Raw genomic sequence first — 26534 nt, 5'->3', positions numbered from 1 at the left:
CCGGCTGCACAGCTGGGAAAACTTTCCTTCGATGACATCACAATGATTGATAGGTCGATCGTTTGACTCTTTCAAAAAAAATTTAATGGGCGTTACTATTGGAGTTCTTTTCCAAGGAATAACTCAACACCGGTTCGTAGTACTCGGGAACTGATGGCAAATTCGTATTTTTTAAGTAAAACTACCTAATAATAGATATGTATCTAGAATAAGATGGAATTGGTGTCATGGGACCTTTAATGAGTGATTCATAGATCTGTGTATTTCTTTTCATTTATCCAGCTCCAGAGGTAACCTGCCACCAACATGGGCATCGTGTCGCTCGTCAAGCAGTGACCGATTGTTCACATCTGGCTCTTCTGTATCCACATAATAAGCGCCCTGATTGTTACGTCGGGGCAATTGTTCACCCTAGTAATATGGCCCTTCAGCAAGAGCTGGTATCGGAGAATCAACGGGTACCTCATTAATCTCATGTGGCTGCGTAAGTTGATGTCCTTGTATTGTACAACGCCAGCTTAGCTTGTTGTACGCGAGCAAATAGTCTGACTGTCCAACATTCGTACTGTTGAACACAAAGGCGTACCATCCACAGTACAATTTTATTCATTACGCTTAGTAAAAACGTATAAGCCTGGCTAAATGCGCAATGCTGCCCAAGGTCATGTGCGCTTTGTGGGATTTTGCTTTTCGCTTACAATATTTAATGCAACATTTATATGCATGTAGCTCTAAGTTAGAGCACTTAATACAGATATTTTTGCTGCAAGCTATTACCCCGGCTTTAGCACAGCTACCCTGATCGGACACTCAGGCATTCTAGGTCTAAGAATTCCTTCCTACTGGGTACTACATCTGGTGGGTGTTTCATAAAGCTGTTCTTAAGTTAAGAGCGACTTTAAGAACGACTGGTGATGCTTTCTTACGCGTAAACCATCGCCAATGAACATTTTGGTTGTATGTCATTTACCACAAGAAAGCATCACCAGTCGTTCTTAAAGTCGCTCTTAACTTATGAACAGCTTTATGAAACACCCAACCGGATGGAAAGTGGCAGATGTATATTAATGCCTTGCCAAAGGACGAAAGTGCTGTGGTGGCATTTGAACCCCAGACCTTATGCTTAATAAGTCTAGAGACTCAACCATTGAGCTACTACAGAATAAGCTTCCTGATAATATTAAAGAATGGTCTTCTGATGGTCTTCCAAAGAAAAATCAAAATTTTCCCAATAATGATACAAGTTGGTTCAATATTACTTTTTTTTCATTTTCTTTCTTTCTCTTTCTCATTCTAACTTCTTACAGTGCTAAGAGACTTAAAGGGGAATCCAACCCAAATAAAAACTTGTTTTTATAAGGAAAAGAAAAATCAGACAAGTTGATAGGTGAAAGTTTGAACAATATTGGACAAACAAAAAGAAAGATATGAATTTTTAAAAGTTGTAAATATTGGTAATCACTATACCCATGGAGATTTCAAATTGGCCGCATATGGGATGTCATAGTGATGTAAGGCAAGGACTACTCTTCCATGTACTCCTATACATATTATGGCTAAAATGTCATTTTTCCCAAAAGTTTTATTTCAAATTATATTTTTCTTTCATGAGGACATAAAACAATATACTACATGGGTTATATTTAGATTACTGCCCCAGGGGAATGGGTACTTAGGAGAAAACCACAAATCCCTGATAATAAAGTACATGGCCTATGGGAAAGTTGTCCTTGCCCCTTTTCATAATTTACTTACCAAGTTGCCAATTTGAAATCTACATAGTATTAGTGATCTCAATTTTAAAGCAGCTATAACTTTCTTATTGCTTGTCCAATTTCTTTCAAACTTTCACCATTCTCTTTAATTTATTTTTCTCCTTCCCAACACAACATTTTATGGCCAAGGCTGGATTCCCCTTTAACTGTAATTTGCACTTTTTTAAAAATTGAGTATTGCTATTATTATTACTTCTCTTTCAGAATGTGTATGGTTGACGGACTACTGGTCAGGGAGTAGAGTTCATTTCTATGGAAGAGCAGGACTCATGGAGACGGTCAGTACACACCACTCTCTTCTGGTGGTTAATCACAAGGAGGACGTGGACTGGTTGGTCATCTGGCAAATAGCCGAAAGGTTCAAGATGCTGAGAGTAAGTCCCCAAAAGGCAATTTATCAAAAGTCTGTGTTGCCTAAATGTATCCTGCAGAATGTGCTATGCATCTTTTCATTGTGTCTTAATGACTATCTTGCTTTTACATGTAATACCCAATACGAAATGCGATGCTTGCTAACGAAAAGGTGAGGTAAATAAGTACCGGCAGGAATTAATTCCTCAAAAAGCTGTGCGCATCAGAATCGGTCTACAGTTTAGCCGGGGTAATATAGGAGCGCCTTGAGCACCTAGCAAGGTTGACATGTGCGCTATACAAATCCTATATTTTTATTATTATGAAAAAGGGCTTGCAGGATTCCTACTGGAAAGACATGCATTTGACTACTGACATGATGCCTAGAACCATCGTAATTTCCCCCATGATGATTGTGTCCAGAGCTACCAAGTCTCACGCATTATGCGTGAGACTCAAGCATTTTGGACTCTTGTTCATCCCCACAAGTCTCTGTCTCACGCAACTATCACAGCCTATCCCCATATACATTGTACACAATGTCTGTAATGTTACTCAGATTCACAGAAAATCTCACGCATAGCTGGTCTTTGATCTTGGCATCTCTGTGTGTCATAATTTGTTGACACAGGGTTTGCTTATGAAGTACTGTAATTTACTTCAATCTGTATCTACTGGTTTTGCTCCTTTATGATACTTTATAGCTGATCGAATTATGGATTCTTTGCACACAACGCCCACATATGCCCATCGTTAATGTGTCCCACGTACAAAGAAGGAAACAATTAACACATGTGCTGTTAAACCCTAAAAAGACTGGGGGGGGCTGATTCAGCCCCCCTCCTCAACATTTTTCGTGATAAATCCGCCACGCGAAATTTGTTGACCACGTCGCTCACTGACTTTTTACTTTCAAGTCTCGCGCAACTTTTGAGACCAAAATTGTGACCCCCGGGTACGCGGTTCCAAAATTACGCAACATTTCGTAAGTGCATGCAGACCCTAAATTACTCAAAAACGTGAATTTGTGTACAAATCCAATGCAAATAGTGTTCTTAGCCAAAATTCATAAATGTATCATTATTTTTCCTTTTACTGCTTAAAATCAATTAATTTTATCTTGTTTATGGTAAAAATAAAGTCCCCGACAATTTCCATTGAAAAAACAATAAAAACAAAAAGTCAAAAAACAAAGAAATACATAAGAAATTTAGAAAACAATAGAATACATAAGAAAATAAATGTGATTTTGAAATTTTTTTAAAATCAATTTGATCAGATGCCTATCTAGAGTATGTGAAACAAAAATTAGCATTTCAGGGGCATTATTTATTTAATTAGAGCAAACTTATGATTTTACGCATAAATTAGCATAATTAATGAGACATGAGATTTTTTGCAGAATTTGATGTTATAGTTTTGTAGATAATGCCATTGGTAACGTGTGTGCCAATTTTTGTCGCGATCACGCGATCGACGGCCGAGATCATAAGGGGGGGCTGAATCAGCCCCCCCCCCAGTCTTCTTAGGCTTCGAAATAGCCCAGTCTATTTAGGGTTAATCTATTCTGAAAATTTTCTTTCAATTGGAGTGTTGTGGCCCAGTGGATTAGCCTCTGGAAACAGAGGGTCATGGGTTCGAATCCCAGCCATGGAGTAATTTCCTCCGGCAAGATATTTATACACATTGTACTTCACTTGACCCTTTTGAGGTAAATGAGTACCCGGTAGGATTTATTCCTTGAACGCCTATTAATATGGCGGCTTAGCTACAGCCGGGGAAATATTATGATACCAAGTATCAAAGCTCAGTTGAGTATATGCACATAGTAACTGCGCTATATGAATGGACATATTATTGTTTATCATAGAGGGTTGAGTTGATCAGACTTAATTCATTTGTCCATTCAATGACTATGAGATCTGCAACTCGAGTCGTGCGTGGCAATTAACACAATGAGATTGCATTCACAATGTGTTTGGATACCTCCAGACTCCATCGAATCAAGATAAAAAGCAAACTCAAGCAACGGCAAAGGGTAGGGAAAATTTATAAATAGTAGCATTTGGTGTTCATTTACTCTCTAATTTCACTATAAAAAAATAAACAATAATAATTATTGTTTACGGAACCTGTGTGTTTATTGTGATATTGAGAGTCAATGAATGTCAAAGGTACCGATAGTGCTTGCCAGATTTGATTTACTTCAAAGGTCATCCTTTGCTGATAGTGCTTGCCAGATTTGACCTTTACTTTTAAAGGTCAATCCTTTGCTGTATGCGAGTCATTGTTTCAGGAACTCAGCAGGCAATGTAATACTGAGATAGACCTGTTGTTTGCTTAAGGCCATCTTAAGGAACCGTTGTATCGTAAGGCCATCCATGGGAAACAGAAACAGTGGCCACTGTAGACAGTCTGCCCTTTTCAGTGTAATCTGTAACACATGCATTTTTCAATTGGGAGATGATTTTAGTAGCTGCTACAGACAGGACTTGTTTCACTGTATTTCTACTCTAGAAACATTGAGTTCCATCACAAGGCACAGACAAAGATGCTCTATTATGTGGAAGGGTCAAAGTGTAGCGGTTCTGACTCTCGTCTTGTAATCAGAGGGTCGTGTGTTCGAATCCCACCATGGCCTAGCATCCTTTGGCATTGCGTCAATCCACAATTTGCCACTCTTGCCCCATGTGTTAAATAGGTACCTGGTAGGATGTGAAAGCCTACATGTATGTAGCATGCCTAGCAATTGAGTCTTGGAATCCTAGTTGGAATGCTTCCCAGGGAGTGGATTAGGTGCATACATTGTATGCGGGCATGGAAGGATCCGATGTATTAGGTGCTTATAAAAGTGGATTATTATTATTTTTTATCAATCTGTATGTCAGCTAGGCGCAGATCTAGTCAAATTAGACACATTGGCCCTTATTCTGAAGTCAGATTTAACTTAAACTCAGGATTAAAGTTGTGGCTTAAGTATGGATAGCCAATTGCTACATAAATCTTTAACAGTAGAGATATCTTATTTCAGCTCATTTGGCTCTTAAATCATTCAGAATTATCTAGGAACTATAAATAGACGATTGTCTTCACCATCGATGAATTAGGAAACAGCACAGTAAATATAAGAAACATACAACTTAATACAAATTTTGACACATTTGGCTTCCCATAATTTAAGCATAGAGTTTAAGAATATGGTCTAAGTTAAACCTGACATCAGAATACTGGCCATTAGGTTTGAGAGTCTGACTGTTTTTCCCCAAATATGTGTTGTGTCTAACCTTGCTAGACTCGCTGCTAACGTCAGCTACAATCTTCTAAGAAAAGACCAAGGGTAGACTGCATTATCTTCCATTAATCCCCCAAATATTGACCAAGGCATGAGTCATGGTTGATAAATGTTGATAGTACCTGTGATCTTTGTATACCATTGTGTATGTATGCCTTTGATTTTATTTATCATGATCATGTTCTGATACAGACATCCCTGTCTATTAAGGCCACTAAAAAGTGAAAAAGTAGCAACTGCAGACAAGTGGCCTTCATCTGCATGTTTTTCTTTCAAATGGGGACAATCTTTAGTGGCAAAAAAACAGGCTTTACATACACATTCACATATATTAGTGTTCCACACTGAAATATATACTCTCTTTTTGCCAATACCTCAATATGAAAGATTAGACCCCCCCAAAAAAAAAAAAAAACTGCCCGACTGAGATTATATAGTTATAGTTCGAATTACACCCCTTTATGTAGTTGAAAGGGTGTTAAAAATCTGATGAAGCAAGATATTAGGCATGTGACTTCTGGGCCCTGTCTCACAAAGAGTTGTTATTGATTAGATCGATCACAAATATGAAAAGAATACGCCTCTCGTTATCCCATTGGATGTCTGTAATTGAATATTTACAGATGTGTATTTACAGATGTGTCTTACAAAGAGTTATGATTGATCCAAATAATCTCAACTGTATGGAAATCTATCCATACCCTAATCTCGTAGTAAACAAAGATAATCCCACTGAATCTTCAAGAGAATGATGAATGTGTGATTATACATCATATCTAGAAATATTTTGAACAAAATTTTAGATGTTAACGTTGCTCGCCATCGGTTAATCAGATCAATCACAACTTTTAGTAAGATGAGGGCCCAGATCTGATTATTTATGCCTGGGTACTTGGGGCTCCATGACATTTGCTCCGATGAAAATCTGTACTTTAAGTCAAGCATAAAATCAAACCTCCAAAAATAGATACAGCTTACTCCTTATCTTTAAATTTTTATGAATAAAAAACTCTATCACATTCCTAACACTAACTCTACGCCTTCTGATATATTAAGACTGCAGCAAATATGTCTTAGGAGAATATGTTGTGTCACCGACCTTGGATGTCACCATCCAAAAGACATGTTCAGGGCTCAAACCTTTACATCAATTTGCAGGTTCCCCTATGTTGCTTGCATTACAGGTGCTTGTAACAACCCCAGTGCAGTTATGATAATGTCTTATTTCACCCAGGGTACCTACTTCAGTTCTCCTGCTTGCCCCTGCTTAACATGGTATTGTAATTATTACCCTGGCCTTAGTACGGCTATTCTGTTTGGGGCTCAAGCTTTCAAAGAATTTAAGATACGGGATAGTAGTTTACTACACCTGATTGGAAAATGTAAAATATAAACACCTGCAAAAGTATGAGAGTACTGCGGTGGGATTCAAACCCCGGACCTCATGGTTCATAGTCCTGACACCTATCCACTCATCCATAACACAAGGCTCCACACTGACTTTTTTTTCTTGGTGGCCCGATCTGTCCACCGAAATCATAAATTTCATATTTTCGATGGTCCGTAAAGCAAATTTAGTGGCCCTAAAACAATAGAAAACAACAGAATTTATCTAACTTTGGTAGCCCAACCGGGCAACCAAGTGTTGGCTTTTACAGAATTTTGTGGCCCAACTCTCATCTTTGGTTGCCCCGGGCCACTGCTAATGTTGAGCCCTGCATAACACCTTTATTATGATGTGTTTATGTAGTGTCCTTTATTTAATACTGCTTTGATCCTTTTTTTTTCACAGGGAGCCAAGTGTCTGATGAAGCAGGAGATCAAATACGTTCCCTTTTATGGATGGTCATTCTGGTTGACCGAACAGCTATTCGTCAACAGGAACTACGCCAAAGACAAGACCAGTCTAATGAAACAACTTGAGAACGTTACAACTTATGACTTTCCCACTGTGGTAAGATACCATTCCAGGGAATAATATTCCTGGCAATGTTGCAAGTTGCTCCACATTTTTGAAAGACTGCTATGCATGAAGTCTTTTGTATAACCTATTTTTACAAAGGACTGTACATTTATAGTTGAGCACTTTTCTCGTGACCAAAAATGCTATTCAAATTTGTAAAGCAAAATTATTTTCTACATGTATGAAGCTTGCAGGCTACCCATTAAAAAAAAGTTAACCATCATTCTTTTATGGCAATTTCAACTTTAATAATGGGTGTTGTAGCCTTCACAACAGATCCTTAGAAGGGCAAAGTTGTGAAAATTGCCTTAGAACCACAGTAGGGGAATTTCTTATTCAGTTATGAAACTGCTTTGAATTTCTCTCATTATGTTGTTGTAGCAGCAGAAAAGTATACAATTATTGGTCTTTGGTTGCATTTCAGAAAATATTTTTAACCAGATGGCTTATGCATGTATCTGTATCTCTACTAACATTGTAATTCTTTATTGTTTTTAAAATAGTTATTTATATGTTATGACATATTTTGGCAATAGGTGTAATGGTAATCTTGTATCAGTATTGTTTATTTTCTTCTTGCTTTTTCAAATTTTTTAATTCTATGGTTTCTTTTGGCCCTGTTAGTATGATTTTAGTTATGTTCAGTTATTGTTTTTGTTTTCTTTGGAGGCCTGGATCCATACCAATGAACTAAATTTTAAGTTAAAATTGTATTCCTCAAAGGAGAAGTCCACCCCAACAAAAACTTGATTTGAATAAAAAGAGAAAAAAAATCATCAAATCGGATGTAAAATAAGAAAGTTATGGCATTTTAAAGTTTCACTTATTTTGAAAAAATAAATGAGCCAGTAACATCCAAATGAGAGAGTTGATGACATCACTCACTCACTATTTCTTTTGTAATTTATTATATGAAATGTGAAATATTTTCATTTTCTCGTCATTGTCAACGTGAAATGAAGTTTCAATCCTCCCTGAACAAATGGAATTCCATTATTTTAACATTTTGTGCTTCAGGCAAGGAGGTCCTAATCGTCAAATTCGTAAAAATTGAAATATTGTATAATTCAAACAATAAAAAACAAAAGAAATAGTGAGTGAGTGACATCATTGACTCTCTCATTTGGATGTAACTGGCTCATTCATATAACTATTTTGTTGAAAATAAGCGAAACTTTGAAATGTCATAACTTTCTTATTTTACATCTGATTTTGATGAAATCTTCAGCATTGTGCTTGTCTGATTTTTCTCCATTGATTCAAATCAACATTTTTCTGAGGTGGACTTGACCTTCAAGGAAGAACCAAAATAATTACAAAATTTCAAAAAACAGTTGTCATCTTTATTGCTGTTTATTATCTATATAAATGTTATGTATTGTTATTATTATTATTGCTGATATTTATGCTGTTGCTTTGGCAATTTTCATCCAATGCAGACACTGATATTTTGCGAAGGCACACGTTATACCAAAGAGAAATACGAGAAGAGTCAAGCGTTTGCGCGGGAGAATGGACTACCAGGTCTGAAGCATCATCTTGTTCCAAGGACAAAAGGTTTCAACCTGTGTATAGAGGCCTTCAAAGGCAAAGGTCAGTAGAGAGACACCCTTTAACATGGTCTAATCAAAGATACTACAAGGGGAAGATCGGACAGTACATAGAGCGCACATTGAAGTGCTTGGAAAGAGCACCCTACAGCGTTGATTAAGTAACAACCTTTTCTTTACCTCTGCGTATCGCGATATGGTTGTGCACAAAACATATGAGAGAAATGGTGAAGGGATGACGGAATAGACGATTTTTACATTAAATTTTTTTTCATTCAAATTTTTTTTTTCTTGAAATATATATGAATATATTTCAGATTTTTCTGGGCAATAAAATGTGGAGTTATTCCAATGTGCCATCCTTGATCCCTCTCCAAAATCCCCTCTCTCATTTTCCCCATTTGTTTCATATACAGCCGCGTGCCGGTATGGGATGGTTTACTTACTCAACGCTAGTGGGCACCCTTCCCCATGAGCATTAATCGAGCGTTTCAAAATATCGCTGAAGTGTCCGATCTTCCCCTTGTAATATCTTTGGTCTTATTCATAATGGGGATCATTTTACGACAAGTCCATCCCAGCCAAAAGTTAATTTGAATAAAAAGGTAAATCAAGCAAGCTTAACACCGGAAATTTCATCAAAATTAGATGTAAAATAAGAAAGTTATGACATTTCAAAGTGGCAAATTGCAAGAATTGGCCACCCTTGCAATGGAATAATAATGTTGTAATTATGTTAGAGAGTTATGACATTTCAAAGTAGCCAATCACAAAAATTTGCTACCTTTTCAATGGAAGTATAATACATGTATGTTTGGGTAGGGGTGAAAGATTCAGGCAAGAAAATTGAGAAGTCCTGCTTGCTACTCTTATTTCCATGTTTGAAATAGAGTGTCATGTGCAAGTTTTGATAAACTGTATATAGATCTGGATTAAAAAATAAATAAAGGTCTTAAAGTGCTTGAGGATGAGTTTCATATGCATTTTCCTTTATTTGACTGGTCCACCAGTTGGCGAGAACTGACCAGCAGTAACTGGTCAAAACAAAAATTCTTATGACTAAGCCCTAAATTGAACATTGTACACTTTGTATCTTCTTTTTACAGTTCCTGTGATATTTGATGTTACAATAGCTTACCAAGATAATAAACAACCCTCCATCTATGATCTTATCTGTGGAAAAAAGTTTGACTTTCATTTCTATGTCAGGTGAGACTTACTTAGAATTTCTAGTTCACTAGGGTGACTTGGCTAACCCTTTACCCGTATTTAGTGGTCTGAATATGCAGTCTGAGGTCCCTGCCAATGCCTTGTCCATCAAAGCTTCCTCTCGTTCTTTATAACAGCCAATTTTATTTGTGCTAGTCTTAGGTGAAGACCCACTTATTTATGAAGTTTTAATCAGGGTCTGTGCCTGCAAACTTTTTGCATGATGCGGGCTTGACTGTTTTCTTTGTTAATGTAGATTTCTGTTTTAGATCCTAGATTTTGGAGTCATAGAGAATTGAAATGATGCAATTTTCACGAATTTCTACCCTCTGAATTCTTTGTTAAAAAATTTCATCTTCAGCGCTATCATACATCAGGATCAAATACTGGGTAACTTCAGAGCTCGACCATAGTTACACCATTCTTATATACGTAATATGTGTGATTTCGCAATGCAGAGCCCCCTCTCCGTGATCAAGCTGGACAGCTTGTGATGGCCCGGCTGGGCAACATGTCATATGATCCACACCTGTTCACAATGGGGGGAGGGGGAAGTTATACAAAAATTTTTCATAGGAATATAGTCATTGTATCTTTTTTCTTCATTTTCCATTGAGTACTGCAATTATCATTGTATAATTTGATCTTTGACCGTCATCATGGATGCAGATTTGATGCAAAATGAATATTCTGCTTATGAGCGGGAGAAGGTCCTTTGTCTGAGGCCGAGAGGCACAAGGGACCAACTGTTGCTGTGGTAACTGTCAGATGAAATAGATTGTCTGCCAAAATGTCTGACAAGTTCTTTCATGAAACACACCCAAAATCTGCCTTTTTCACAAATTGTTTATTCCATGATTCAGATATTACCTCCTCAAGTTCCCTTGAATATCACCACGTCCCATAAAGAATGCACTGAATAGCATGATTTTAATACTCGATGGAAAGAAAAGAAGTCCACACTATGGAAGTGGGAACAGTACCCACTGAGGTGTGTAATGTATTCTCTGTTTGGCAATGGTGGAGGCATACACTTTGACTGCTTTATGAGTCACTACTCCATATAGGTTGTGAGTGTGGATGATAAGATTATAGGATTAAATACCAGTTGTGGTGATGATGTTTAATTGAGCTCCAACAGAATCTCAAAAAGAGACCACCCAACTGTTTTTATGTGAATGTATAAGTATGTGACAATAGATGGCTCTTGAGGAAAGTGTTTAATTGCTTGGAAATGAGAAAAATAAACACGGAATTCCATCAAATATTGGGCATTTTTTGAAGTAATATTAGAACACTGTCCCACATATTCTTCTCTGTGTGAGTGATCATCAGAATTATCGGTTTTGAGATAAGATTTCATGAATTCACAAGGATATATCTATGTACCAGATTTACATCTAAATAAGGTGGCAATTAACGTTGATTTTAAAAGAATTTTTCTTGTAATCTTCTCATGAAATAATTGTTTGCTGCAACTACTTTCATTTACCTTTAATGTTGAATTAAAGTACAGCATAAAGAGAGCAATAACACTAGTGCGGTCAAGCAAACAAACAAAAGACACAAAGTGAGGGGGATGAGTGACAACAGTGAATTGATAATAGCTATATTAAACTGAGTCAGGGGAAGTGTAGAGGTAGTGTTGGGTGGAGTGGGTTAAGTGCATTAAAGAAATGTTTGCTACAACTACATTCTTTTACTTTAATTTTTTGATAAAACTTTTCTCCTTTTCAGAGATCTTCCATTGGATGAAGTACCAACTGATTCAGAAGAAGCTACAGCACAGTATTGTCATGATATTTACAAACAAAAGGTAAGGTCCATGCTAAAATGCCACTTAGTCTGACCTCATTGTGTTATAATCCCCAAGGAAAATAGTTAAATGGGGGCTCAAGACTAATTCTTCCCCCGAAATGCCCTAAAGAGCCCCCGAAAAATAAAAAAAAGCCCCAGAATTTCATATGGGGACCAATGTAAACTTTAATAAATATAGGAAATTTGGGCTGTTGAGCTCAAAATTAGCCTCTGAAGAAAAAAAATCTGCTAATCCGTGTCTGGCTTCAATTGGATCCTTATGATCTCACATGGGTCCTGTAACGATTAATCGTACTTCTGATTTCACGATTGATTGCACATTGTAATCGATGCAATTAATCGTGCGAAAAATGTTCTGAAATAATTGTCAAGTTTCGTTTTGCTGAAGGGACCATTCAATAGGAAGCCTGGTGCCAGTCTCACAAAGAGTTGCGATTGATCCGATCAATCTCAACTGTGGGAAGCCAGCAAAGTCTTCACATAAAATGCATGTTTGTTCAAAAAAAGTCTAGATATGAATGTATATCCATAAATTCATTGATTTTTTGACAATTTGGTACGTTCTCCCTTGTTTACAAAGAATGTTTTGCAAATTTTTTGTATATGATTATAACACTTTGGATTTCCATAGAGTTATGATTGATTGAATCAATCGTAACTCTTTGCAAGACGGGGCTCAGAACTGTTCTTACCATTCCATTTGTCCTTTCGCAGGATGAGGCCTACGACTACTTCCTTCGGAACAACACGTTTGAGGGTTACGATGCCACTAGACCAGGGTGCATCCCTCCGCCCACCCTCCTGCCTCTGGTAGTGATGTCGCTCTGGATGTTGGTTGTAGGTGTACCCATCATCTACTATTCCTTCGCCATGCTCTTCTCTGGATCAGCTGTGCTGATCGTCACGATCTGTGGAGCCTGTTACGCTGGTGAGTATAACACAGAGTTCTTTAGATCAATTTTAAGGCTCTGTAACACAAAGGTTAGTGATTAATCGCTAATTTGAAAGAGCAATTCTAATTGGTTCCTAGTCAGTCTACTGACCAAAATGTGCATGTAATGAGGATCCTGATAGGCCGCTTCATTTGGCAACTAATCGCTGACCTTTGTGTTATGGGGCCCAGGGCAGGGGCCGTATTCGGAAAATTGTCTTAAGAGAAATATTCTTGTATCTTTAGAGTTATGATTAAATCCGTGTTCTGAAAACTCTTTTATATCTTTTCTTGTAACTTTCAGTAAGCACTTATGACGTCAGAGTAAGAATGATGTGTAAAGTTAATCACGGCGCATATATCTCTGTACGCAAGATAACATATCAAGATTAAAAGTATTCTGATAATTCTCTTATCTTTTTGTTCTGTTAACTTCCTTGCAAAATACAAGAAAATTTACAAGAGGTAGGGGGCTACTGTAACTTAATCTTGAATTTGATATTTTTGGGTCAACAATAATAATTTCTTGCTGCATCCCGCAAGAAGATGTTTTACAAAAAGGGACATTCCAAAGACGTTATAACGACAAATTAGTAGGCTTTTCAGCAATTGAAAATTGGCATTCGAGATGATGAATCTTTGCAGAGAAAATACGACTCTGAGGAAAGCCATGTGTATTATGCCATTTGTCAACAATGCACTTAATTATTTTTAGAAGGGACGCTTCTTTTGGTTGACCGAAACATATGAAAAGTTTAATGATTCATTGATGATAAAATATTAGGCGTGTCAGAGATAAAATAGCGGACGTCCTTACAGAGATGAGACAATTTTCAGAATACCGACTTAAGGAGAATTTTAGCGAGCTGTTATCTTGCTGAGTTACAAGAAAAGTCATGGCAATTTTCAAAATACCACCCCTGGGCCCTGTCTTACAAACAGTTAGGATTGATCTAATCAATTGTAGATCTATGGAAATCCATCAGTGTCATATTTTTTTATACAGGAAATTGCACAATGTCCTAGGTAAACAAAGAGAAGCACAGTGAGTTTTCAAGAAAACATGGAATAATGAATATAAATCAAAGGTAAAAAATATTTTGAATAAACATGCATAATAGATGTTGTTGCTGGCCGTCCATAGTTGCGATTGAACGGATCAATCGCAACTATTTGTAAGACGGGCCCCTGGTCTTCAGTTTGATACCTAAGCCAGAATCACTGTTTTCCAAATTTCATCTATTAGGGTTGATTTACTTATGGCCAGACAAGGTCAAATGTTACAGAGTCTATTGCCTTGTTCCGTGTCATTGCAGTATTCAGATTTTCCAAGTCCATGATGAGAGTGACTGATGTGACGAAAGGATCAACATATGGGAGCAGTAAGGAAACGAAGAGCAAAAGGTCAGAGGTCAACGACACAGGGTCAGGGGTCACATCAAATGGCGACCAGATACCATTGTCTAATGGGGATAAGAAAGATTCCTGATTAAGTACTATACTGTTTTTGTGCAAATAAAAGTAGATTTACACAGCTCGGCTCTATCTGATGAAATTATAGTTTATGCAAATTATATTCAAAGCCACATATGTACTGTGCACTTCCTGATTTGTTTTTTATGGTACTGAATGAGAGCACTTTATCATGATAAATTTGCACTAGTGCATATGTACTTATTTATAGAATTAACTTTTAATTGAAAGATCTTAGCCATGTTCTTGTTTTTATATTCTCAGTGTCTGTCAAGTCAGGAAATCACGAAATCATCTGAATTTACTTCACTAGTTAAGATTCAATATGAACAACTAGGTAAAAGACAGAATGAGAATGGCTTCATATCACTTAAAGGAAAGTGAAGCCCTTGTAACAAGATAGCTTGTGCGAAAAAAGAAAAAAAATCAAAGAAACAGATAAACAAAAGTTTGGGTAAAATTGAATGAATGATAAGAAAGTGTTATAAGCATTTGAAGTTTTGTTCATTATTGTAATGTAGATCTTCCTATTGGCAATGCGACAAAGATGTATGATGTCACATGTGAACAACTCTCCCCATTTTTTATCTGTATATTCACTTGAACTCCCTCTTTCATCACATCTTTCAGAAGATCATGCATATTTTCTATAGGAGGACATGTATAAATACAGATTTATAACAAAATACATTATGGACAAAGAGTTTGTATCGCTCTTAGAGCAAAATAGAGGGTTTTTGGTATTGTGTAGTCCATCAATGGGAAATTTGTTCACATGAGACGTCACAAATATTTGTTGCATTGCTAATGGGAGGATCTCCGCAGCATTAGTGTGTATGCAATATTAAAAATGCTCTTAACTTTCTCATTATTTGTCTGATTTTCCTCAAACTTGCTTTGATCTTATTCTTTGATGTCCCTTTAACCTGACCAAAGCTCGACATACAGGGTATGATGCTGGATGTTGATTCAAGGTTCTTTTACTGGTCAACGTATGCATACAAAGAAATTTGTCGGATTTAATAATAGTAATAATAACAATTTTATATACCGCAAAATCGCAAATTTGCCTCTAAGCGGTTAAGAGAGAGGAAAATGAAGTATAAAGGAAATAGAAATACTTTGCACAACAAAATATATCAAAACTAATATTACGATTTACAACTTTCTCACCAGATCATGAATACAGAAATACCATCAAATGGGCCAATAAACATATGATATGATCAATTCAAGATTTGAAAAGATGAGTTTTAAGCATAACTTTACATGTATTAACACTGTTAGCATTGCGAATTTGTAGGGGGAGATTGTTCCAAAGAAATGAAGCTGCATAAGAGAAAGAACGCTGTTTGTAGGAAGTATGAGATCGAGAAAGAAGAGATTGAGAAGCAGAACGTAGAACTTGAACTGGCTGATATCGAGGAAGGAGTTCAGAAAGGTATAAAGGATGTATCCCTCTTCATTTGACATATTTCTGCTCATGGAGTAAATTTGCCAACCGAATGATAAAATTTGTAAAATGCCATCATGGTTGTGCAAATTACCCCATGAGTGAATTTCAGCTACTTTTGTGCAATAAATAATAAGCTACAGTATTAAAATCTACCTATGAATTATGGTACTAACCCACCTTAAAGTGATTGGTTAACATTGGTTTGACTTTTGAAAAATATGAGCTAGAAGGTCACACTTGTCACCTGTGTCTTTGATATGTTACAAAAATGAAGCCCAGAAAAAATTGCGTTCGAAAATAATTATTTAGTGCTTCAAAAATTGAAATATAAAGTGACCGGAAACACCATCTTAATTTCATCCAATACACTTATGTGTACTATTTAGGTGTCTATAAGACGCCTATTTACAAAATCGGGGTTTGCCTTGTAGTTTTAGCTTTTCATTCTCAATAATGTTTGTTTTCAGGGTTTATTAGTTCTAATACATGCACTTGTACGCATGTTTCATCTTGGTTTGAGAATTTTTTAAATCGGCTGCTCACAAAGTTAAACAATACCTTTAATGAATTAAATCAATCGTCTTATTCTTTTTTTTTATCTGAGTGACTTTATCCAAGTCACTGTTTTGTCACTTGGGTATGCTAACTCTGGTGGACCTAGGTTAGAACACTAAAGAACAATGATTTATGGGATAGGCTAGAGAAAAGTTCTATGCACATTTTTGTGGGAACAGCAGTTGGAAATAGCGCTGTCGAGAAAGTTTCAGTAGACCATCTGAATTATTTTACAGAAAAGCCACCAAGAAACGAATGGAATTTGAGATCATCGTTTGCATGAAGCTTTTGTTGGAAATTGGACAACACAAGATAGGCATTTTAGTCAATGTTCCTTGCTTTCACCACTAAACATTGCTTTATACTCGGTTCCGATAGCATGGCATGATTAGCCTCAATCACACAGCCATCCATACACTGAATGTATCCAAGACAATTACAAGTGCTTTTTTTTTTTCACTTTTACTTTTGGCCTTTTTTTAGAGGTCTTTTTCAACAGTAAATATTCATCAGCGATCCACTTTCATTTATTTGCATTATATTGTCTGTCATGATGGTAATTATGTGTTGACAAGTGTCCTTATATTTTGTGATTTATTTGAAGCGTACAATTCATTGTTGTCATATTTTTTCCTTTCAAGATTTGTGTGGGAAGTAGGCAGTGAAAACAGAAAAAATTACCCCAAAATTTGATGTAGGTAACAATGTCAGAGTGTGCTAATGATAGATATATCACTGTGCTAATACTGCTGTGCATTATGTGGGCCTGTTACCTTTCTTTCGGAGAGTTGTTGGTAACAGTTATAGATGTGTAATTAAGTGATTTTGGTGAATTTTAGTTGTTTTTTTTCATGGTGGTGGTAGTGATTTTTTACTTGATTGCAAAAAAAGCATCCAGAGGACTAATCGTTTAACCCTAAATAGACTGGGCTATTTCGATGCCTTATGATCTCGGCTATCGATTGTGCGTTCGCAGCAAAAATTGGCATGGGGATTTATTACCCATGTTAAATCTAAATTATGAGGTCAAATTCTGCGAACAATCTCATTGCTAATTAAATATACTAATTTATGTGTAAAATCAAAAGTTCTAATTGACTAAATGATGCCCCTAAAATACTCATTTTGGGTTCACAGTTGCTTTATAGGATTCTGATCAAATGTACTTTAAAAATATTTCAACATCACATTTTATTTTAATGTATTTTGTTTTATAAATTTGTCATGTATTTCTTTGTTTTTTGACTTGTTGTTTTTTATTGTTTTTTTAAATGGAAATTGTCGCACGCTTTGACCATACCCAAGATGAAATTAATTGATTTTAATTAGTATGAGAACAAATAATATGCCTCTAAATTTTTTATTGATAAAAATAATTTACATTGACTTTGTACACTGAATCACGTTTTTGAGCAATTTGGGGTCTGACATGCACTTACAAAATATTGCATGATTTAGGAACCTCGTACCCGGGCATCGCAAAATCTGATCTAAAAAGATGAACGAGACTTGAAAGTAAAAAGTCAGAGAGTATCGCGGTCAGAATATTTGGCGACGGTGTAGTGACGAAAGTTGTCGAGGGAGGTAAAATTGACCCCCCCCCGGGCATTAGCACCCTGGTTCTATAACAATCGCACTGCTGCAAATTCCTTTCATTCCTTTAATGGAATGACCAACTTCCACCCTGTATATAACACTATACCATCTCCTAAACCTTACATAAAACCATGTTGCAACCCTAATCCTATATCAGAGATGAAATAAAGTAAAGAGCAATTTTCGCAAGAGCAAAGTCGTGTCACCCAAACACACTTGATAGTGTGGATCAAACTCCCGCTCTACCGACTGAGCCAAAATCCTCCATATAATGATCTTCGGGTGATTAAAGAGACAGGTTTTTCAAGGGGATGATGCAAATAGAAACTTCCTTGCTTGGCGTGTGCTTCTAAGTTGGTGCTTTAATAATCACAGTAATTCTTCCTCTGCAATAATCTCGAAGATGAATAAGTGGTGTTGACATTTGATTTCACTTTGCAATATACATGCATGACCCTGTTCTCAGTATATTTTTGAAAACTAGTGTAGAAGAAACAAGTTGAGCAAACCAGTTTGAAAGATCTCTTTGCTAGTATTCCCATCTGATCACCTGACAGTGGTCTTTGAAAAAACTTTTTGTATAGTGGTCTTGTTGCTATGGGAATGCTCCCATTGGGGTAACAATGTTTTTCATGAAATTTGAAATTGAAACATAGACATTCTAGACACAGTGTGTGGAGTAGCATGCCAAATGTTTCTCATAGAATGCTTGTGTCATGACCTACACTCAAATTAGCTAAACAAGGCAAAGCGGTCTTGATAAACTAGGAGATAGCGTCAAGCATTCCCATTACAAGTTAAACTAGTTTCCAATTAACTGGCTTCCACTAAACTAGTTTTAGGACTGTAGTGAGAACGGGGACTATGTGTTTCATAATACATGCACCATCGTCGTTCATTATTATGAGAGACACATTGGTACTCCACTTTTTAGCATGGAATGTGAGTAAGACTTGAGAAAAAGTGAGAAGTATTAGTTTTCTGAATTCAAGTGCAGCCAAGAATAGGGATAAATCAGTAGTACAAGTGAGATACTTTGAAAGTCTTAATGTTTGAATTAGATCTTTATAAAATTTGAAAACAAATACTGTTATAAGTGCATATATCATGTTGTCAACCAATCTTACAAAATGAACGCAGAGCGACTCCTCAAATATGGTGCAATTCACGCGCATGTATTATGAACTGTGTAAATTAAGTCTATAGTTGTCTAATAAGAAATCGTATATCAAGACTTTTTTACTTGATATTAGAAAATGTAAATGTGCCAAAGCCAAATTCGTAAACGGATTATATAGTATCAATTTGATAGGTAGTTTAGTCATCAGAGATACAACTTGTTTACTTGATGATGCTGCAGATGAGTGAACTTTATAGGCCCGTATTCTGAAGTCAGGTTTAACTTAAATTCAGGTTTAAAGTTGTGGTTTAAGTATGGACAGCCAATTGTTACATAATCATTAACAGTAGGGATATCATACTTCAGCTCATTCGGCTCTAATAAATCATTCATAATTGTGTAGGAAGTATAAATAGGTGATTGTCTTCACCATCGATGAATCAGGAAAGAGCACAGTAAACATAAGAAACATTCAACTTAATAAAAATTTTGGTACTTTTGGCTTCCCATACTTAGACCACAACTTTAAACCTGAGTTTAAGTAAAACCCGACTTCAGAATACGGGCCATAGAATGTAGAATTGCTTCCCTTTTTTATATATTCCCCCCCCCCAAAAAAAAAAAAATAATAATAATAATAATTTTTTTTTTATTATTTTCATGAGAAGATATTTTCAGGAGAATTGTAACGAGTGTACCCTCTGATGAAAACTAGTTTTCATTCAAATATTGACAAATTATTGTATATGTGAATGTGTGTGTGTTTATATAAATGTATATTGTGATTCATTGCTGCACCAACAATTTCTGAGTACTTCAACGATTATAAATATGTATTCAATGGTAATTTTGCTTATTGTTCTTGTTAGCAGCTTACAAATATGTATTTAAAAAATATATTTCTGTGTGTGCTCTATTTCATCCTCGCATTGGTCTTAATCTGTGGTGCCACTATCAGCAGTTAAAATCTGACACTATGTTGAGCAGCTGGTGCCTGTTTCATGAACAGTGTAATGTATACAAATTTGCAGTTTAAAGCTTCTGAAATCGGTTGATTTGATTGGCTTTTAGTAAACTTGTTAAAGGTCAAGTCCACCTCAAAAAATATTGATTTGAATCAATAGAGAAAAATCAGACAAGCACAATGCTGAAAATTCCATCAAAATCAGTTGTAAAATAAGAAAGTTATGACATTTCAAAGTTTCGTTTATTTTCAACTAAATAGTTATATAAACGAGCCAGTTACATCCAAATGAGAGAGTCGATGATGTCACTCACTATTTTCTTTTTATTGTTTTAATTATACAATCTTTCAATTTTTACGAATTTGATGATTATGACCTGGCCTGAAGCACAAAATGTTAAAATAAGGAAATTCCATGTGTTCAGGGAGGAATGAAACTTCATTTCACATGACAATGACAAGAAAATAACAATATTCCACATTTCATATAATAAAATACAAAAGAAATAGTGAGTGAGTGATGTCATCAACTCTCTCATTAGGATGTAACTGGCTCGTTCATATAACTATTTTGTTGAAAATAAGCGAAACTTTAAAATGCCATAACTTTCTTATTTTACATCAGATTTTGATGAAATTTTCAGTGTTATGCTTGTTGAATTTTTATCTTTTTATTCAAATCTAGTTTTTGTTGTGGTGGACTTGTCCTTAAAGAAGTAGTGCATGTGTTATTATAATACGTTTTATGAAACAGGGTCCTTATTTGAAACCCAAAGAATTAGAAACGGTGTAGCAGTGATAACTAAATAAGCTTTTCACTAACAAAGCACCACTGAAGCATGAAACATTAATGCATCATACAGTGATAATAAAGTTTTGACTTGTTCGGCTGACCATACGTTTAGAAATGACTTCCCAGCGTCACCAATGATTTGAGGAAAACTTAACTTAATTTAACATGCCAGAAATGACTTACAAATTGTACTGATTACAGCATTTCATCAAAACTTCTCATCCAGCAAGATTTGACATCTTTCCTTTTTTTGATTGGCTGAGAGGCACAAATTGTCAGAATTTTCCAGTGAAAATTGTCTGAGGAGGTTTCATGACGTTTGCTCAGGCGACATTTGTAATGTAATTTAATGTAACATTATGCAACGTAATGTGATATAATTCATAATCCTTATACTTGTATTGCTTTAAGATATAAATGTTAAGCGCTTAGAAACTATTGTAATAAGCGCTATATAAATGTACATTATTATTATTTTTTATTATTACAATTGCTCCGCTGCTAGTTCCACACATTAATGGAACTACCAATTCAACCCTGGATTTAACCAGGGACCTACTACTTGATTTAACACTATAGCCTATCCTTAACTGAACAAAAAACCTCGTTGGAACCCTAACCCTATATTTTGGACGAAATAAAGCCCGGAGTTATCGCCGAAGTAAATGTGTCTCCGTCCGAGGAAGCAGACTTTGTCGCATAAAACATCCAACAAGTCCTTTCATTTGATACTCTAAATATTTTCTAGGCAGATGATTTGACACTCTACATGTCTAGAGCAAGTTTGCGATCAATGTCATGTTCTTACTACCTACCACTAATTAGCGGTAAATTGTTAATTCATCTACTGCCAACTCATCCACTCACTACATGTTCTACTTTCATTTAGTCTAATGCCATTCCATCCAACATTTCTTCTTACAACCATTTGTTCCAATCATCACTTTGATCACCGTTTCGTGTCATAACCAGTTGGTCTGATATCCATTTTATTTTCATTAATTTTCCACAATTTAACACTTGGTCAATTAGACCAAATGGTAAATTGACTGAATAGCTATTGGACCAACTGGTTATTAGATGAAATGGCATGAGACTAAATGAAAGTAGACCATGTGGATATTGGACGAACTGATCGTAAACCAAATTTTAGTAGACGAGTTGGTCATTGGATGTATTGGCATTAGACGAATTGAAAATAAACTGTACTAGCGTAGATGTGAGCGAAGAACCTATTGTTCAGTGGTTAGGATTGTCTCAGCCCTCCCGCTTACACACCCACAAATTTGAATAACATGTCACTTTGTGCACTATCAACAACTATCAAAACTTGGAATTGAATGCCTGTATTACTATTAAAGTTAAAATGAAAAGCCAAAGATGTGTGCTAAACGTATCATGTTTTGTAATTTTCATTTATAATTGCTGTATTTATATGACGTGGAATGTCGGTGGTGGTTGGTGTGTGTTGCCAAGTTCCAAATTTGTTAGAGCTTTAAATCCCAGGGGAAAAACTTTCAAGTGGTCAATTTCATTGTTAGCCTAAAGGTTGTTTTATTTTTATTTATCGTCTTATATTCTTCTTTAATAGGAAAAGTTTACATTCACTTAAAACTGTCCAATTTCATGTCAAGCGAGGGATGAAGAAATGTTGTTCATTAAATCATAGAACATTCTTGTACCAATGTACCAGCTACATATAGAAATGTTATTCTCCTCGTAAAATGTGATAAGCATCATTTAGTTTATTTCTTTCTTTTTCATATCAGATTTTAGAAATAGTTTATTGAGAGAACCATTTGTCACAGCCATTTTTTTTTGGGGGGGAGGGGGTGAAATGGGATGCGAACAATGGATATGAATGATTAAGAAGTATTATAAGCATGATTGAAAGGTAAATTGCTGGCCAAATAAAAACTTAAAACAACTAAAGCTTTTGCATTCACCATTTGGATTGCATGAATCCTACAATGGTTTATTTGTTATCTTTTTAGGATGGCAGCAGTCTTGCAACTTTTTAATCAAAGTGACGATGACTGCTGTCACAAGGAATTGAAATTTGAATGTTTAAGACAAAAAAATTATTAGGACATTGTTATAGGTATTGCATTGCTGTTTGATATATTAAGACCCAAAAAATGAATGTGATTGCTTCACAGTGGTATTAATGTATTTTATTTTCTTTTACTTTCTCTTACTGATTTGTGATAAAATGGGTTTTGATATTTTACAGAGCAGTTGATATTATTTATCCATTCTTTAATATTTGTGTTATCTATGCTCATTTATTTTCATGTTATAAATACAAATAAGACATACATTCATCCGACTCATATTTTATGATTTTAACAGACGTCTGATGAAAAATGTGTCGTGTTTGTCCTGTTTTAAATAGATTTCATAAAAAAGATTGCAATCATAAAAGCTTTGCCATTATGATTAGTGCCATGATAAACTTTATTTAGATTAGTTCCTGTACCATGTTGATGTGGCATTTACAATAATGACGAAGTAGCCATAATGGTAAGTCTTTTAAATACATTTAATGATTCAATGTTCAATAAAAAACTGAACAAGAAATAGTGAGAATATTTTATTCATATTTTTAGAGACATTTTACTTCTGTAATGTATTCTTGCTTTTTAAGGTGCAAGGCCGCTGCATCTGCAAAATTAATTTGAATACATAGACAAAAATCAAAAGCTGAAATTGTCATCAAAGACTCATGAGAAACAAGACATTTTTATTCATTATCTTTTGTTGACGGCATTATCGTAATGCTTCTGTTCAAGTAATTCCAATACTCATCGAAAATGGACAAAAATAATAATGTAGATATGGTTCACAAACAAAAAACAATGTAATATCCATCTTTTAAAAAAGATCATCTTACGAATGAGCAAAAATAACATGCCTCTGTTAATTGCCACTTTATTATAATATTATGTTTGTCAATTCTAAAATAAAAACAATCATATAAATCTGTATTAGCCTCAGCTACAACATATTAGAATTAGGTGAAAGATAATCAATAATTACTGAGTTAGAGACAGATTTGCATGAAAATGTGATGTCTTCATTTAAAATTTTCATTTTGAATTCTGACGTCATGTCATGGTGTGGGTTGAGTGAGTTTGTGTGGATTCAATATGCGGGAGTAATGTATTCAATTTGTGGATGAGTGTGGGTGTGTTGGCATTGAAGGGTGGATGATTATGAGTGGAATGTGTGGGTGTCTTATTGGTATTGATGATGTGGGTGGAGTGAGTGGGTGTGGGTTTAATAAACGGGTGTATTGATATGTATTGTGGATTTTGGGTGTGTTGGTTGGTATTCAAAGTGTAAATAGAGTGAGTGGGTGTGGTTTAATAAGCGGGTGCATTGTTATGTATTGCGGAGTGTTCGTGTGTTGGTATTGAAGGGTGGATGATTATGTGTGGGTGTGTTGGTTAATATTGAGGGTGTGGGTGGAGTGAGTGGGTGTGCATTTAATATGCTCGTGTGTCATGTATTGTCGAGTGTGGGTGTGTTGGTTGGTATTAAGGTGTGAGTAGACTGAGTGGGTGTGGATTTAATATGCGGGAGTAATGTATTCAATTTGTGGATGAGTGAGTGTGCTGGTTGGAATTGATGGGTGGATGGTTATGAGTGGAATGTGTAGGTGTCTTGTTGGTATTGAAGATAAATTCCAGTATTGGTGACGATCTCAAAATGACTTTTTACAGAATCTTATATAATGACCACCCAAGTGTCTGTTTGTATGAATAAAAAATATGTGCCAAAGGATTTTGGAAGAAATTGTGTAATTGCTGAGAAATAAGCAAAATAAGCACGGATTCGGTCACTTCCGTCGGGTCTTTATTCCAGCAATAATAATACACTTGGGCACGTGTGCCTTTCTGTGTTGGTTATCTTCAGTGTGAACATTTTTCAGCGTAGATTTCAAGATTTCACAAAGTTCAGTTTATGTAACTGTACCAGATTTAGATCCTCGATGATAATACTGACAATTAAGCCTGGTTTACAGACTTTGTCATGAAATCAGTGTTTACTGCAACTACTGGCATTTCTCTTTAAGGGTGTGGTTGGATTGAGTGGTCCTGCATTTAATATGCAGGTGTATTGGTATGTATTGTGGAGTGTGGGTGTATTGGTATTAATTGAGGGTGTGGTTTAATATGTGGGAGTATTGGTTTGTATTGTGGAGTGTGGTTGTGTTGGGTGTCATTTAAGGTATGAGAGGAGTGAGTGGTTGTGGATTTAATATGTGGGAGTAATGTATTGAGTTTGTGAATGAGTGTGAGTGTGCCTTGTTAGTATTGAGGGTGTGGTTGGAGTGAGTTAATTGGTGTGGTTTGATATGCATGTGTTTTAGTATGTAAAGTGGAGTGTGGGTGTGTGGGTATTGAATGGTGGATGGTTATGAGTGGAATGTGTGGGTATGTTGGTTGATATTTAGGATGTGGGTGGAGTGAGTGGGTGTGGTTTAATAAGCGGGTGTATTAATTGGTATGTATCATGGATTTTAGGTGTATTGGTTAGTATTCAAGGTGTGGGTAGAGTGAGTTTGTGTGGATTTAATATGCGGGAGTAATGTATTCCATTCGTGGATGAGTGAGTGTGGGTGTGCTGGTTAGTATATTGATGGGTCGATGGTTATGAGTGGAATGTGTAGGTGTCTTGTTGGTATTAAGGGTGTGGTTCAATTGACTGGTTGTGCATTTAATATGCAGGTGTATTGGTATGTATTGTGGACTGTGGTTGTGTGTTTGGTATGTAAGGTGAGTGGGTGTCCTGGTTTGTATTCAATTTGTGGATGAGTGTTGATGTGTCGGTTGGTGTGAATGATCATGAGTGGAATGTGTGGGTGTGTTGCTTGGTCGAGGGTGTGGTTTAATTGCGGGTGTATCGGTATATATTGTGGTATTGGTAAAGTGTGTGGGTGAAATGTGTTGGTAGGTATTGAAGCCGGTGTGGGTATTTTTGAGTAACTACGATCAGTTGTGCGTAACGTTAGTTCCGGCTTAGGTACATCCCCCCCCCAAAAAAAAAAAAAGTCTCTTGCGCGCTCAAGAAGTGACTCACAATTCCACCGAAAAGATCATATTTTTTTAAGGACTCAACAGACAATTTAAGGAATGTTAGTAGGAATTCTTGAAGATCATACTATCTCACTAATCAAATGATTCGAGTGTAAAGCTATTGTTGCATAAAGGGTCGTTAAACAATGTCGCCTGGGATTAACCGGCCATATAGACGATTAATAGCCCTTCACTCTCCTCCGTGCATGAATGAACATTACGCACGGCGCGCCCGCAATACCCCCAAATATGTACCCCAATGACTAATTAAGAGTCAGTCAGTGTCAAGGTTAACCAGTGAGAGTTCTGTGTCTGGAAAGTGAAGGTCAAGTCAAGTACGTGTTCAGCCGCAACAAACAGGACCTCTAGACCGTCGCTGGACACCACGTACTACCGAGGGATATTATACACCTTGGAGCTCAGGGGCATTAATTCAGAAAGTGCCTCAATCACACTTAATACATTACTATATTTGAATCATGCCACGGAAACCATATGCAATGCGAACGCGAAGTTCTTGTCAAAAAAAAGAAAAAAAGAAGAGTTATGCATTATAATAGTTGCGTTGATTAAGTCATGTTCCCTCGTACAGTTATGTTATTATTTT

At 36.0% G+C, this 26534-nt stretch overlaps 1 protein-coding gene across 1 annotated transcript; it reads left to right on the top strand.

Annotated features, from left to right (window-relative positions):
* The first annotated feature begins 284 nt into the window (after positions 1-284).
* LOC121414439 (1-acyl-sn-glycerol-3-phosphate acyltransferase delta-like) lies at positions 285-15602 on the top strand. The gene is made up of 8 exons (XM_041607614.1): positions 285-484; positions 1980-2149; positions 7211-7372; positions 8821-8974; positions 10038-10140; positions 11878-11956; positions 12673-12886; positions 14206-15602. Exons 1-8 carry the CDS (start codon positions 475-477, stop codon positions 14376-14378), a joined length of 1065 nt encoding a protein of 354 aa, XP_041463548.1. The 5' UTR covers positions 285-474; the 3' UTR covers positions 14379-15602.
* The last annotated feature ends 10932 nt before the right edge of the window (positions 15603-26534 follow it).

The sequence above is a fragment of the Lytechinus variegatus genome, chromosome 4 (genome assembly GCF_018143015.1).
Source record: "Lytechinus variegatus isolate NC3 chromosome 4, Lvar_3.0, whole genome shotgun sequence".
Classification (NCBI taxonomy): domain Eukaryota; kingdom Metazoa; phylum Echinodermata; class Echinoidea; order Temnopleuroida; family Toxopneustidae; genus Lytechinus; species Lytechinus variegatus.
Note: the sequence above shows the minus strand (reverse complement) of the source record. Positions and strands in the feature narration are given on the sequence as shown.

Coding starts and splice junctions, on each gene's coding strand:
- LOC121414439 (XM_041607614.1), top strand. Junction 2,150..7,210: donor AAAGGTTCAAGATGCTGAGA/GTAAGTCCCCAA, acceptor TTTTTTTCACAG/GGAGCCAAGTGTCTGATGAA. Junction 8,975..10,037: donor AGAGGCCTTCAAAGGCAAAG/GTCAGTAGAGAG, acceptor TTCTTTTTACAG/TTCCTGTGATATTTGATGTT.